This window comes from Borostomias antarcticus (genome assembly GCF_949987555.1).
Source record: "Borostomias antarcticus genome assembly, chromosome: 4".
NCBI classification, from domain to species: Eukaryota; Metazoa; Chordata; class Actinopteri; order Stomiiformes; family Stomiidae; genus Borostomias; species Borostomias antarcticus.
This window is the reverse complement of record NC_140237.1, coordinates 10,006,030-10,022,466: the sequence shown is the minus strand read 5'-3', so window position 1 is coordinate 10,022,466 and position 16,437 is coordinate 10,006,030. Positions and strand designations below refer to the sequence as shown.

General features: G+C 46.1%; 1 protein-coding gene across 1 annotated transcript in view; it reads left to right on the top strand.

Annotated features, from left to right (window-relative positions):
* Positions 1 to 4,810: 4,810 nt before the first annotated feature.
* The window catches only part of LOC311308338 (immunoglobulin superfamily DCC subclass member 3-like), a gene marked incomplete at both ends in the record, with an annotated part of 12,414 nt that continues 787 nt past the window's right edge, over positions 4,811 to 16,437 (top strand). The window contains one exon of the mRNA XM_084437299.1: positions 4,811 to 4,877. Coding sequence (XP_084293425.1) covers positions 4,811 to 4,877 — 67 coding nt within the window. The remainder of the gene's footprint in view (positions 4,878 to 16,437) is intronic.

Here is a 16,437-nt window from a genome sequence, read left to right as displayed (position 1 = left end):
AGTGAACAAGATACACAGCCTCTTACCTCAGTGACCTCACGTAAACGGAAGCCATTGCAAGGACACAAAATGGCACCAGGTTCCATCAGCACCCTGGAGGAGCTAGTGCAGGAGCAGAAACCAGAGATGGGTTGTGAACCCGGTCACAATATTTTAGTCAATGTTTTTAAAGAGGAAACATCACAGCCCTGGCACGTGACGGATGAGGGAGATATGTTCGCTGACTGTGTTAGTCCCTGCAAGAAGTCACTCCATCTAGGCACTCAGACCACCACAACAACAACAATAACAAGAGCACCAACCCAGGTGAAAACAGACCTGGTGAAGCAGCGGATGAGACCCGCGCCGAGGTCAGTCAGAGTTCAGAGGTCACAGGACGTCCCCCTCAGAGCTTCCTCCTCCCCCACCCTCTTCTCTCTCACCGTCGCCTCCTCTACTCGTATCCCCCCGTCCTCCGCCGCCCTCATCCCCTCCCCGCCCTTCCCCACGGCCAATCGCCTGCGTCCGTGCTCCGTCCGGCTGGCGGACATACGGCACGTCCTCCGCCGCCGCCGCCGCTGCCTCGTCTGCCGCCTCTGCGGCAAGCTCTTACGCAACAAGCGGACGCTGCGCCGCCACCGCCTCTTCCACATGGGCGAGCGGCCGCACGCCTGCGCCCAGTGCCACCGCGCCTTCGCCCTGAAGAGGAGCCTGAAGCTGCACCTGCAGATCCACAGCGGTGAGAGGCCCTACGCCTGCGCCCAGTGCCACCACGCCTTCGCCCTGAAGAGGAGCCTGAAGCTGCACCTGCAGATCCACAGCGGTGAGAGGCCCTGCGCCCAGTGCCACCACGCCTTCGCCCTGAAGAGGAGTCTGAAGCTGCACCTGCAGATCCACAGCGGTGAGAGGCCCCACGGCTGCGAGCGCTGCGGCAAACGGTTCCGCAGCGTCGTCAAGCTGAGGAACCACGACAGGTTCCACACGGGGGAGAAACCGTACCGCTGCGTCCTCTGCGGGAAACGCTACAGGATCCGGAAGAACCTGAAGATACACATGCTGAAGCACTCGAGGGCCAAGCTGGCGCTATGGTCTAGACCGATTTGAGAGACTGTTATTCTGATGGGAAGACTGTTATTCTGATGGGGAGACTGTTATTCTGATGGGAAGACTGTTATTCTGATGGGAAGACTGTTATTCTAATGGGAAGACTGTTATTCTGATGGGAAGACTGTTATTCTGATGGGAAGACTGTTATTCTGATGAAGTTCTCTCCATCAGTCCGCTGTCTGCAGACTGCCTATGCCCCAGTCCGGAACAGTCCGCTAGCTTTCAAGTTTGCAACTTTGCACGAGAGATGGACCGATGCTGGTCACACTTAACCAGTGTGACAGGGCCTCAAATCAGTTTTTATGTGAATGCGGTTGCTTAAAGGTTATAGGGGAGATTTTGAGTTGTCTTCATGTGAAATCCTTTCATATGTGTGTGGACACCAAGGGGGCATAATTCACCTTGGAACCTTTGGGTTCGGGTTCCCCTGATTTTGTTTAGTAATCCTCCCTATTTTTAAGATCTCAAGGTTGGTAAATATGTGCATAACCCCGAACATGGTTTTCAACCAAAACATTTTATTTTATTATTTCATTTTTTGGTTGCGGGGGATGGCATATATCATTTTTATTTAGGGCTCCCAAAAAGCTTGGGCTGGCCTTGCTGATTCAGCTAGATGACCTGGTAAATGGTAATACCGTTTCCTGTTCCTGCCCTTCCTGCATGGTACGTTTTGTAAATAAATGCCTGACGGTGAGTCAATCTAAATTATTTGTAGCCTACTTGTTCTAAGATCCTCGGTGTCTTAGATATTATCTAGTTGTTGTTTTTTTGCTGGGCCCGTGGAGGCCAGCCTACATGAGTGAATGTCAGGACTGATTCACTGAGGTCCATGAAGGAATTGTTGAAACACGCATGCTTGAAAATGCCTAGACTCTAGCTTCAGCCCCCAAGCGGGCTAATTTAACCAAAGGGGCTAATTTGACCAAGCGGGCTAATTTGACCAAGGCACCTTTGAGGGTTTAAAAAGGTCACAATTGTTTCAACTCCAAAGAGTGAATAGTGTATTCTGTTCTCCCAGGTGGTATATTCAAGGGTAGCATCCAGGCATCCATGAACTAGACCAGGTATAGCCTAGCCTTTGGGCTGATGGGTGTACAGACAGCTAGACCAAGTGGCTTATCTGGACATATTGATTGAGTCAGCAGGTAGCATTAAGTGTTGTCAATAAATAAATAGCTGTGTTAATAGGCCTGCCTGTACTATATGATCTTGATATATATTATTAATATGAATATATGATCAGCACAGTTGAGTATTGGCCTTTAGAAGTAAACTGTACCATGGTTCTTAAATAGGCTAAGTGTAGGCAGACCTGAAAGCCAATAATAATATCGGAACGACTAAATGTAGCACTTAACAGTATTAGGTAATACACAATCCATGACTCAAACCTTTTGGAAATGCTTTATTAAATACACAGACACACAATAAAAGGTCTTGACTCAATCAAGTGACCTAATGATCATGTGATGACGCTAGGATGTGATCAAAGCTTAATAATATTTATTGAAGTTATTCTAATCGATTATAAAAAATAATATGAAAACAGTTCAATAATAGATGGAAAAACAAAATGTGTCAATATGAAAACAGTAGAAATGAAACAAATGATGTCATAGATTATCACAGCCTATCCTAAATCCTCTAAGCTTAAACAACACATGGCATCACACCACATCAAAAGAGGATGCTGGATGGTAACCTTACGGTAGTGTGTTGGAAAGCGATGCGTCCAGAGGCGTTGTTTGGCTTGAAGAAGGGAAGATGGTCGCTCGGTTTGATGCAGGGTGTAGCGCACCTCCGCTCCTGTTGAAACAGTGATGGTAGACTGTTGACGAACGTTGATATTCGCGGAGATTCAGAGTTCAATTTCAGCGCTGCTCGTTGTACAGCGACTGAAATGGTTCTGCCGCGAAACGGTTGTTTTCATCAATCTGTCTTGATGAATCGCTAGTTGTGCTTACATAGAGAGCATAGGCCTGTTGTGGTATTTCACATGCCTCTGTAATATGATCTTTAGAAACGTCTTTAGACACGAAATAGCTTCCTCACTTGCTCCAGCACGCATGCGCACAGCGTGCTGGAGCAATGATTGCGCGCTGTGCGCATTAGTGCTGGAGCAAGTGAGGAAGCTATTTCGTTTCGAAAGACGTTTCGAAAGATCATGGCATGTGAAAACCACAACAGTTATGCTCTATTTAAGCACAACTACCGATTCATCAAGACGGATTGATGAAAACAACCGTTTTGCGGCAGAAAATAGATTTTTAGAAACTGCATTCTCAGTGCCCCGACCACCGCCATTACATGGATATACTGGCTCGTGCTGGATTTTAAATTTCTTCTACATGCCTCCGAACTACACCAAAGTGATCTCGGTGAGTCAAACGTCTTATAATATGTCGTAAATAAGGTCCAGGTTGTCAAAAACGAGCATTGTCCTTTAAGTTCTAGTTCAATTTCAAAGATTTAGAGCCAACATTATTTCAAATATACAGCAGATTAAAGACACATGAAAGTTACCTTATGTCCACTATCACGATTAATCACACACCACACAATATCCACAAGACTGAAATTCACAGGTAGTCTTGAGTTTGCATATCCTATCGTGTAGACAGGTCGGGTGCACCCGATAGTTTAAGCAAATTGCCACAAGGGGGAGGTAGAGTCAAACCCAACATAACACATCTGTACCTCACATGTGGCTTTATTTCTGCTTTGGATCTGCCCACCACAGTCACACGTTCTGATCGCCCCCAAAACATGCAGGCATTGGTTTAACCTTTTTATTTTTATAAATACATTGAACATAGACAAAAGGTTTAGGACTATTGCCATGATTGCAGGGTAGGCTAGGCTATTCCCTAGTTGCAACAACGCAATGCCCCCTCTACCGCTAGATGTCCCTCCTGCCCTGTCCTGTAGGCTCGGTCGACCTAGCGTGCTCTGCTGGACGGACCACGGGTGATGTGGAGCGTAGACTTAGGCACATAATTGGTTTAATTAAAAATTTCACAAGGTTTATTGCCCATCGTTTCCCATTTTTCCATATATCATTTGATTTAATTTGTGGTTGTTTCATGAAGCTATTACTATGCCTGACAAACCCTTGGAATAACGAAATATCCAATTAAATGTTATGCTAGAATCCAATGTAATATCTTCCACGGCTAATGATCCGTTTGACCACAATGACACGATACCTATAGAATGTCTAACAGTCTAACTGAGAGGAACCGGCTCCGTGCGACTCGCATGTCTTCTGAGGAGCGCAGCGGTCCAGGCTCTTTTGTTCCCAGAGCAAAGAATCGGCGAATGGGGAGGGGAAAGGGGGTTATGGTAAAGGATAGAGCGTGAATAGCTGTGTGTGTGTGTGTGTGTGTGTGTGTGTGTGTGTGTGTGCGTGTGTGTGTGTGTGTGTGCGTGTGTGCGTGTGTGTGTGTGAGAGAGAGAGAGAGAGAGAGAGAGAGAGCGAGGGGAGGAGAGGGGCATAGAGAGAGAGACCGGGGCTTTGGGATACAGAGGAGGAGAGAGCGCGAGATGCTGACAGATTCCTGATAAATGTGCAAAATGGCGCAAGCATGTTCGACCCCAGCGAACCACCAATTGTTGTAGCTCCGATCATGAAGATCTAGTTGGATAAATGCATGTTCCCATCTTCTTTTGACTCACGCTGCATTCTTCAAGTATCGGATTCTTTACAAAGTGATCAGCCTAAATGGCGACCAGAAGGTGCTGCCTTGTTCCATGCTTTTTGGGGATACTATTCCTAAACGCTTTAATGGGTGAGTGTTTCCTTTGATTTGAGGCTCCGCTGCTGGGAACACCTTGTAGGAGAGGACGGAGGGCGCATTTACCGTTTCCATTGAGCTGTTGCCAAAATGAGTGTCTGCAACTAGACGCACCATCCAGCTCCCTGATAGCCATGAAGTTGACCGTCTCATATTCTCCTGCGTCTAAACCACTTTTAGGAGCTCCGTTCTCCGTTAACATGTTTTATGTAGCCTTGTGTATGTCATTGGCATTTGAGACATTTGTACTGTCCAAAATGTGCAGGGGCGCGAATGTGCTGGTCCGCTTTCAGAGGGTTTTGCACGGCATGCGTTGTTTAGAGTAGAGGTTTAAACACTGTGAGCTATGAGCTTAGTGGCATAACAATGTGATATTGTACAGTAGCCACGTGCTGTAGCCTGGTTTATTGTGGTCAGTGTCGACCTTGTTTTGCAGTGCAACTCACTCTTTGCGTAGCCTATCCTTGGCAGCGAAAAGATGTGAAAGATATCAGATAGCCCTACTTCCACGCTTCACTCACAATACTAAAGCCAATAAACAACGCATGCATTCCTCCAGGCCCACATTGTGTGGATTTACTTTTAATCTGCATGATTAGTGTTTTGATGTAAGCGCCTTGCTTTCTCTTTGCGTATGCTACTTCTAATAGGCTACTTTACATCATTTAAATCCTCTTGTTTTTTCCATTGCATCTTTAAAAGCAATTAAACGACTATACATTTTTTTTATCTTAACCATGCAAATTAAGTGACACGTGATATTTGTATAATACCTGCTAAATATTGTTATAAAGGCTTCACGTTTAGCTGCGTGTAGTTCATGTCATTCATGTCCGAATTACCATCAGTCAGTGCCTGAAGCGGACAGTGTGTGTGAATGTCTGTATGGTCAGCGTCCTGCTCTGTGAATGGCTGGGATGACAGGGGTTATGGCCTCCAAAATGGAGGAAAAAGACAGCAGTTATTGCCTGCTGAGGGGAATATTTGTCCATATTAAATGTCAAGGCTGTCCCTCTCGTCCTTTTCAAATGTTAGGCGGCCCTTTGTTCTATATGATGGACAGGTCTGTTCCCTGAATGTGAGGCCCCACGTCCATCGCCCAGGGGGCCCAGTCTGGCCAGGGCTGGACAGGGGCTGGGAGGAGGAGGATGTCCCTGCCTCAGACACCCCTAGGACAGGGGTTGAGTGAGGGATGTCCCTGCCTCAGACACCCCTAGGACAGGGGTTGAGTGAGGGATGTCCCTGCCTCAGACACCCCTAGGACAGGGGTTGAGTGAGGGATGTCCCTGCCTCAGACACCCCCAGATACTCCCCCTGTAGCCCAACACCCATAACAGCACCACTAATATGCAGATTGGATTATGTAGGTTTGATCTGAGTCAAAACATTGCCAAATTGGTAAATGATGCTGATGCTAATGTGTTTTATTCAGTTAGATAGTTGTGTTTATGGTGTGTGACCTGAAGAGCCCTTTCGTTACAGGTCCTACTCCACCATTCATAAAAAGGGAACCCAGAAGCCTTCCACTCATTCACCTCAGTTATACTGATGAGATTAGATCTCTGATTAAGTGACTTTCGCTGGCGGTGAAAGACAGTCCTTTAGAGACAGAGAGAGAGTCTGAGAAAGAGAGGAGAGAGCAAGCAAGACACCATACCTTACATTACTACAATATTGTTCTGCTAGTAGGTTAGGTTAGGTTAGAGGAGAGCGGGGTGAGTTGTGCCGGTTCTTATTTGAGGCGTATTTAAATTGAGGGCATGACAGTAAAGTCTTCAACTAAAATATGTACATATATTTCAGAATGTGGTTCATTTCTGGGAATAATTACTTTGGATCCAAAATAAACAGTTTTCAATATATGACTTTCCCCAAAAAGTGGTCTCTTGGCACAACTTTTTCTGATGAGGGGTAAATTGTACCATGGGAGATGATAAGTGCGGGTAAATTGCGCCGTTGCAGTAAAACAGAACATTTTCACCTCATATAATGCTATATCGAAGCAAGACCAATTCAATACCAAATTACTTAAAGGTTTTATTTTTTATTATTAAGACAAATGTAAAGACACATTTCTTCATCAAGGCCTAGCCTACAGTATAAAGTACAATAGAGCTTGACTCAGGGTTAGGAACTTCCCAGACGTATGTAGAGAGTTATGTACATACTTAATTAGCATGTCCTGTTCTCTCTATTCTCAATGTATCACTTTGTAGATCTTTATGTCCCTTGCCACTGGCTATGGACGTCCCATTCTGTACCTCTATCACTGCTCTATTCAAATCAAGCCCCCAGGAACAGCTCTGGGTATTGAAGCCATTTGGCATAGTGGCTAAGCTTGTATTGCAAATCATGTGACACCATGAAGACTACCCCCCCCCATAGATATACTACCATACTTGGGGGGGGAAATGGCACAATTTAACCCAGGCCTTTTGGCACAAATTACTCCACAATAATAATATTGTATCATCCAGCAGTTAAGAGCCAACATCATGCTAACAGTATAGTCTCATATTGTAGCTTCCTAAAGCACTAACACATGTGATTTTTTCAAACTTGTCTGTAATTGTCCAGACACAATAATCATGAAACCTTGACCATCAAATCCGTCAATCAATCAATGGCACAAATCTCCCGCTCTCCCCTACTATGATGTGATGCAATTACATTTATGGCCCAAAACTAAATCTGTCTAGATATTGGTATTGGTAGCAGCACATCCCGGAAGAAGAGATTGGATACTGTGCTACCTGGCTCTATATTGATTGGATATTGTGTTTTCCTGGGTTTGCTGATCTAATCCAAGGCTGTTTTTCTTCTAGGATTGCCTCTGCTGCCTAATTTAAGACTGGTTTATGTGCGAGTTTTTCCTCCACTAGCGTATATAATCCAAAAGTGTGTGTGAGTAATAATACTGAGAAGTACTGTATTATCTGGTCTGGTCTGGGTCTAGGAGTAGTCTGGTCTAGGAGTAGTCTGGTCTAGGAGTAGTCTGAGATTAGTCTGATCTAGGATTAGGCTGGTCTAGGAGTAGTCTGGTCTAGGAGTAGTCTGTTTTTGGAGCAATCTGGGATTAGTCTGGTCTAGGAGTAGTCTGGTCTAGGAGTAGTCAGGGATTAGACTGAACTAGGAGTAGTCTGGTCTAGGAGTAGTCTGGTCTAGGAGTAGTCTGGGATTAGTCAGATCTAGGATTAGTCTGGTCTAGGAGTAGTCAGGGATTAGTCTGGTCTAGGAGTAGTCTGGGATTAGTCTGGTCTAGGAGCAGTCTGGTCTAAAAGTAGTCTGGGATTAGTCTGGTCTAGGATTAGTCTCGTCTAGAATTAGTCTGGGATTAGCCTGGTCTAGGAGTAGTCTGGGATTAGTCTGGTCTAGGAGTAGTCTGGGATTAGTCTGGTCTAGGAGTAGTCTGGTCTAGAATTAGTCTGGCATTAGCCTGGTCTAGGAGTAATCTGGTCTAGAATTAGTCTGGGATTAGCCTGGTCAAGGAGTAGCCTGGTGTAGGAATAGTCTGGTCTAGAATTAGTCTGGGATTAGCCTGGTCTAGGAGTAGTCAGGTGTAGGAATAGTCTGGTCTAGAATGAGTCTGGTCTAAGAGTAGTCTGGAGGGAGAGCTCAGTTGCTTCTGTCTCCCGGGGACATGATTCATATTGCAGTGTAACAGCCATCCCTTTGGCTTCTAACCTCTTAACCTTTGACCTTGGGAAGTACACTGATTTACTGTCCTTTTTTATCTCAGGATGTGATGTGATTTTTTGTTTCCTAGTGTGTGTGCGCGAGTGTGTGTGTGTGAGTGTGTGTGTGTGTCCGTTTTCTTAACAGACCATCTTTTTGCAGTTTTCTGCTCTTATATTTACAAACTCTATCCTAATCAGTGTTTGACCGTTTTAAATGAGTTTATGGGTCAGTTTGAAGGGAGCACTGCAATTGATGAGAGGTGGAGGGCAACCTTGTTGAAGATACAGTAATATCACCCTCAGTGGTGTGTGTGTGTGTGTGTGTGTGTGTGTGTGTGTGCTTATGAGGTTCAAATGGAAGGCCATTGATTAATCATTTACAGGGTTTAAAGCCGCTGGATAGGAACACAAACATTAAAGAACGCTCATACATCGAGTTTCTCCTGTAAATAAAGTAAATATTGATCAGCTCCAGTAAGGTGGAGGGGGGCAGTGTTTGAGTCTCTGAATGAAAACTGTAGTACTATAGTATTTTATTCTCAGAGCAGTGGTGTTGGTGCATACCTCTGTTAATGTCTAACTTCCTGTGTTGTTGTGTACCAGGCTGACTGGTCTGTCAGGACATAGTAACCATTAGCTAGCCTATTAACCATTAGTAACTTCTAGCCTATTAACCAATAGCGAGTTAAATAGCTGTTTTTGTCCCACACCCCGACAAAGTCAAAGGGACGGGACTTTAGATCAACACCTGTATGTGCGTGCATCCTGCACATGTTTTACCAGCGCCCACCACCAGAGGGGCACTGACTCAATTAATTTTGCTTCATACAAAAAATGATGTTTGGTGTCTTAGTAAAAGTATAGTCTAGTACACTCAGGAAGTCATCTACTCTCTAAATCCACAGAGATCAGAGCTTGAGGTGTTTAGTAGTTATTTTACTGCTTGTTACTCATATTGCACAGCACACACAGAGAGTTGCCTAGATTTGTTTCTTTTGCGCCACTTGATGCAGAAGTGAACACTTTGGTGTTAGCTAACTAGCTAGCTAGGGGTGTAAGGGTACACAAAAATCACAGTTCTGTACTAGAGCTGTCCCGAATACCATTTTACAGGCTTTGAATACTCTTTAGTGTGAACGAACAAATACCGAATACTATTTGTTCTCAACCCCTAGGTGTAGCCTTGCATAGTTTATATCTACCGGTGACAAGCTGAGCAATGTGGCAGTTATTCCCTTGTTGTTCATATTTTGCCTTCTACTTGGGGATTGTACATTTGCTAGATTGTTTGCTACCTGAGTATTTGGGTTTATTTTATCATGGCTTTCACAGTTTGGTTCATTTTCGGTACAGTAATGCAAAAAAAATGCGAAACATAAAATCTCTGGTCATGTATTTTGAACTTTTGTAAACATCAACTAGGGATGTGCGCAGCGATTATTTTCACTGGCGACTAGACGGTGGTTTTGCAACCAACTAAAATACTAAATGTAAAATGGAGATTCCCAACCACTCAGCTGCAGCCAATTTGCACTTGTTTCACAGGGCAACTGAGTAGTTTAGCCTGTCTTTATAGCTTATTACTTAACAAATATCTAGATATGATTTATTTTGTTTAATTGAAGAAGAGTAGGCTAGCCTAATAACCTGTAATGTTTCAGTAGGCTAAAACTAGAACATTGATATTAACTATCAAAGGTAGCCTAATATCTAACTTAAACATTAAATACAATTAAGCAGAGCGTAATGGAATGACTGTTTCATGAATGGATATTTGACTTTTGTAAAGCATTTGAAAAATAAACTAGACTGCACTCGGGCGAAGTGCTAATTTGCACATTATATGGCGTTTTTCCATAGCATGGTACCGGGTCAATTTGATTCAACTTTATTTGCGCTTTATTTGGGCTGATAAGAGGAGTTCCCTTCCACATGCTACTTGAGAGAATAAATATCACACATATAAGCAAAAATAATAACAATACAAAACTGCTTTTCTAGATCAATCATCCTTGTATTAACTAAGATATTCGCTGGAAAAATTGTAAGCAAATAAGTAAATAAAACTTTATTTCTATAGTGTTCTTCACGGTACCAGTGCACAGAGTGCTTCACAGTGGAGATAAAAATACAAATCACACAAAAAATACAGATATAAAATACAAATACACATATAAAATACAGGCAGTTCCTACTATATGGATCTAATAGGGACGTCTCTCTTGGAGGGAGTGTGCGCGTTCCTTTGAGGAGTGAGTTTCACCTTCTCCACGTTTCACTCTTACACTCACCCCACACTAGAGGGTGACCCGGGAGTGGATTTCACTCCTGTCTCGTGCCACTCCCAAAAAATTGCTGTCCCGTCTCAATCCCCAAAAAATGTCAAGAAGGACTCCCACTCCCGTTATGTTCTTCTGCAGTTTTGTATTCAGTCACACCATTTGGCCAGTAAGTTAAGATGGCACTTGGCAGTAAAGGACAGTTCACCTGTGGAAATTAGGGATGCACCGATTGCAAAATTCTGGGCCGATGCCGATGCTTAAAATAACAATCCGGCCGATGCCGATGGCCGATGTTTATTTTATTTTATTTTTATTCCCCCTTTTGTGCCAGGGAAACAAAGAAATTAAGTGTTTGGTTCCAAAACGGCAATTTTTATTTCACTTTAATTTGAAAGCAAACTACACGTGCGTTTGCGGCGTTACGTCACGGATCTTCTCCCAATCTGCAGCTGGGTATTCTACGTTTTGCAACAAAAAAAGCCGTAATTGTTGCGACATAACATCGGCCACTACCATCGGTGAATGTCATTTTATTTGCCGATGGGCCGATGGCAGTCAACAAGGCCAACATCGGCCGATGCCGATGTTCGGCCGATGCATCGGTGCATCCCTAGTGGAAATGTAGTTTCACCGTTCATATGACGGCTGCGTCATGGACGGCTAACAGGAAAAGGACGAGTGAGACTGAAACTCAGCTGAGTCCGCTTTTATTGTCGGCCGCAGCGAACAGAAGGTAGCCTAACGTCCGAACACACTGTAGGCATAACTTATAACATTCCCAGTTAATACCCCAGCATTACAGTATGTTACTATGAAGGAACAAAAGTGCGTTCACATTTTCTGGTTTGTTAATTATGATTCACACTCCCGTCCCAATCACGTGAGGAATAGTGAAATTGACCTCCGACCCACGGGAATCCCAAAATCCACACCACTGGACATCTGGGTCACAACACCAACCCATACGTAACCCAGGATTATAACCCTAACAGATCTATCGATCTATCGATCTATCGATTTATCTATCGATTTATCTATCTATCTATCTATCTATCTATCTATCTATCTATCTATCTATCTATCTATCTATCTATCTATCTATCTGCCTGCCTGCTCTGTGGCCTCACTTAACCAGCACTTGTCTCTCAGAGCCCGAAATCCTCCCACTCTCACCAGGAGGTAATCCTACACTGCAGGGTTTCTCTCTCTCTCTCTCTCTCTCTCTCTCTCTCTCTCTCTCTCTCTCTCTCTCTCTCTCTCTCTCTCTCTCTCTCTCTATCCCTGGTCTGTATGTGGTATGTGTCTGTCTCTCCTACCAGGGCTGTATGTATCTGTCTGTATTCCTCTTACCAGGGGTGTCTGTATGTGTCTGATCCTGCTACTAGGGCTGTATGTGTCTGTCTGTGTCTGTCTGTCTGTCTGTCTGTCTGTGTCCGTTCTCGCTGGAGGCGGCCTGTTCCGGAGCGTTCTACCACACGCCTCCCAGACTCCATTTGATGGCCTTGATGAAGCAATCAGACATCATTCAGCCCTCGCCTGGCGCTTTGTTCATTTAAAAACCCATGAACCTTCACAACGACCCCATCACGACGTGGCGCGACGCAGGCTTGATGCCTTTATGAATAGCTCAATCATCTCATCTTGGACCCAGTACAGTAATAATACATTTTCTTCCCTCAATAACTATTGACATGATAAGACGTTCAGCTTGTTGATGGCACCCCTGGGCTGAGCCTTGCTTACAACTGGTAGGCTTGATAGCATTGATTCCCATCATCCCCTGTGAGGGTTTCTGAGGCAGAAGGAGAGGCAGGGATGAGGCAGGGATGAGGAAGAGCCGTGTCGCTCTAGAACAGATCTCATGTCACGCTGTTGCGTCATCCCTGGCCAGAAGCCTTGCGTGGATAATGGGAGGTTTTCCAGCCTCCTTCTTGTTTTGCTCATAACAAGAAGCATGACTGATTGGCTGTGGGCTCTGGTCAGCTACTGGTAGCTCGTGGACTTCCTGTGTGGAAACACACTGGCTTTGTTGGAGGGGAGAGAAGGGGGTGGGGAGAGGGGGGAGAGGAGGGGAGAGGAGGGGGTGGGAGGGGAGAGAGGGGAGCAGAGGAGAGATGAGAGCAGAGTAGGAAGCTGTGGCGGCAGTGCTCAGGCCGACACTACGGACCATGGAGGGGTAACTCTGCTGAGGCAGGAAAGGGTTAAATATTTCACCAGCAATCACGCCCCCCCCCCCCCCCCCCCCCTCCCCCCATTGTTTTCCAGGGGCGGTAGCACTGATGTCTCTTTGGTCCTCTGGCAGCTTTACGTACCTGAGAGAGAGAGGGAGAGAGAGGGAGAGGGGAGGGGGCATGGGACGGATAGAGGAAGAGAAAGGCTGCAATAGGGAGAAAGAGGGAGAGTGAGAAAGAGGTAGAGGGAGAGAAAGAGGGAGGAAGAGAGAGAGAGAGAGCGAGGGAAGGAGAGAGGATATTTTTTTCTCCCGGGCATTCGCGATGTGATCGTCGGGGACGAGCAGCATGTCAATGCATTCCTTGTCTACACCTAAAGGGGAGTATTAATGGGCTGACACACACACACACACACACACACACACACACACACACACACACACACTCACACGTGCACACACACACCCTGCCCCACACACACACACACACACACACACACACGTGCACACACACACCCTACCCCCCAAGCTCCAGCCAGATTCCAGGGGCCAAAGGCAGGGAGGTAGGTAGGGAGGGAGGGAGGGAGGGAGGGAGGATGGCAGCCCAGGGAGAGTGGCAGGGAGGGAGGGAGGTGAGGGAGGCGAGGGAACGCGGGAGGACTGGTAGTGCTTAGTCCATCAGCAGCTGAAACCCGACACCAGGGGGGCCCAAGCTCAGCTCCTCTTTTATGGCACCAAGTCAGGCCAGACTGGCCTGTTTACATCCTTTATTTACTGTTCTCTCCCTCCTCTCCTCCGGGCAGCGACCACAGAAACATCTAGACCACCACACAGGACCACAGAAACATCTAGACTACCACACAGAGACCACAGAAACATCTACCACACAGGACCACAGAAACATCTACCACACAGGACCACAGAAACATCTAGACTACCACACAGGACCACAGAAACATCTAGACTACCACACAGAGACCACAGAAACATATAGACTACCACACAGGACCACAGAAACATCTAGACTACCACACAGGGACCACAGAAACATCTAGACTACCACACAGGACCACAGAAACATCTAGACTACCACACAGGACCACAGAAACATCTAGACTACCACACAGGACCACAGAAACATCTACCACACAGGACCACAGAAACATCTAGACTACCACACAGGACCACAGAAACATCTAGACTACCACACAGGACCACAGAAACATCTAGACTACCACACAGGACCACAGAAACATCTAGACTACCACACAGGACCACAGATACATCTAGACTACCACACAGGACCACAGAAACATCTAGACTACCACACAGAGACCACAGAAACATCTAGACTACCACACAGGGACCACAGAAACATCTAGACTACCACACAGGACCACAGAAACATCTAGACTACCACACAGCGACCACAGAAACATCTAGACTACCACACAGGGACCACAGAAACATCTAGACTACCACACAGGACCACAGAAACATCTAGACTACCACACAGGACCACAGAAACATCTAGACTACCACACAGGACCACCGGCAACCATCGCCGGGGATCACAACAAACAGTGGATGAGTGTGTGTTGGTGGCGCGGTCGGTATCCAGGAATAATCTGCTCGCTAGAGCCAGGAACATCCCTCACGACGTGTGTGTCTGTGTGTGTGTGTGTGTCTGTGTGTGTGTGTGTGTGTGTGTGTCTGTGTGTACGTTTGTGTGTGTGCGCATGTATGGGATTGAGGATGGGAGGTCTTTCTTCCGCTTCTATCAGTTTGATGTAGGATATTGTTCTTCATCTTCTCTGTGGAGTTGCAGCTCCAAGGTGGCAGTAGTCCTCCAGTAACGCAGGGTCAGTAGTCATCCAGTAACGCAGGGTCAGTAGTCCTCCAGTAACGCAGGGTCAGTAGTCATCCAGTAACGCAGGGTCAGTAGTCCTCCAGTGACGCAGGGTCAGTAGTCCTCCAGTAACGCAGGGTCAGTAGTCCTCCAGTGACGCAGGGTCAGTAGTCCTCCAGTAACGCAGGGTCAGTAGTCCTCCAGTAACGCAGGGTCAGTAGTCCTCCAGTAACGCAGGGTCAGTAGTCCTCCAGTAACGCAGGGTCAGTAGTCCTCCAGTAACGCAGGGTCAGTAGTCCTCCAGTAACGCAGGGTCAGTAGTCCTCCAGTAACGCAGGGTCAGTAGTCCTCCAGTAACGCAGGGTCAGTCGTCCTCCAGTAACGCAGGGTCAGTAGTCCTCCAGTAACGCAGGGTCAGTAGTCCTCCAGTAACGCAGGGTCAGTAGTCCTCCAGTAACGCAGGGTCAGTCGTCCTCCAGTAACGCAGGGTCAGTAGTCCTCCAGTAACGCAGGGTCAGTCGTCCTCCAGTAACGCAGGGTCAGTAGTCCTCCAGTAACGCAGGGTCAGTCGTCCTCCAGTAAGTTAGCCTCTCCTCTCTCTGTTCCTGGCTATCAGGAGAAAACTCTTCTCCACTATGAACCCCCTGGCCTCCCCGGCCTCCCCGGCCTCGCCGGCCTTGCTGGGCGCTGGTGCTCTCAGCTGTTACAAAGACAGTCTTTTTAGAATCATGACCTGGACATTCCCATGGCCATAAAACGGCCTTCAACCAACACCTGCTGAATTCTATTTTATCTCAAGTTAATTCTCAAGGAGACAGCGCACACGCGCACTCACACACACACACACGCGCGCACACACACACACACACACACACACACACACACACAACCCATCCGCATAATCTCTGTCCTGGTCCTGGCCTTGTGTGGTTGGTGATTTCACAGGACTGTGGAGTGGGGTGGTCTGGAACTCCTCTTTATAGTGGCAGTAGAAGTAGGTTGTTTGGGAACTCTACTATGTTGTAGCAATAGAACCATAGGGGACTCTACTATGTTGTAGCAATAGAACCATAGGGACTCTACTATGTTGTAGCAATAGAACCATAGGGGACTCTACTATGTTGTAGCAATAGAACCATAGGGGACTCTACTATCTTGTAGCAATAGAACCATAGGGACTCTACTATATTGTAGCAATAGAACCATAGGGACTCTACTATGTTGTAGCAATAGAACCATAGGGGACTATACTATCTTGTAGCAATAGAACCATAGGGGACTCTACTATCTTGTAGCAATAGAACCATAGGGGACTCTACTATGTTGTAGCAATAGAACCATAGGGGACTCTACTATCTTGTAGCAATAGAACCATAGGGACTCTACTATGTTGTAGCAATAGAACCATAGGGGACTCTACTATCTTGTAGCAATAGAACCATAGGGACTCTACTATATTGTAGCAATAGAACCATAGGGACTCTACTATGTTGTAGCAATACAACCATAGGGGACTATACTATCTTGTAGAAATAGAACCATAGGGGACTCTACTATCTTGTAGCAATAGAAAAAT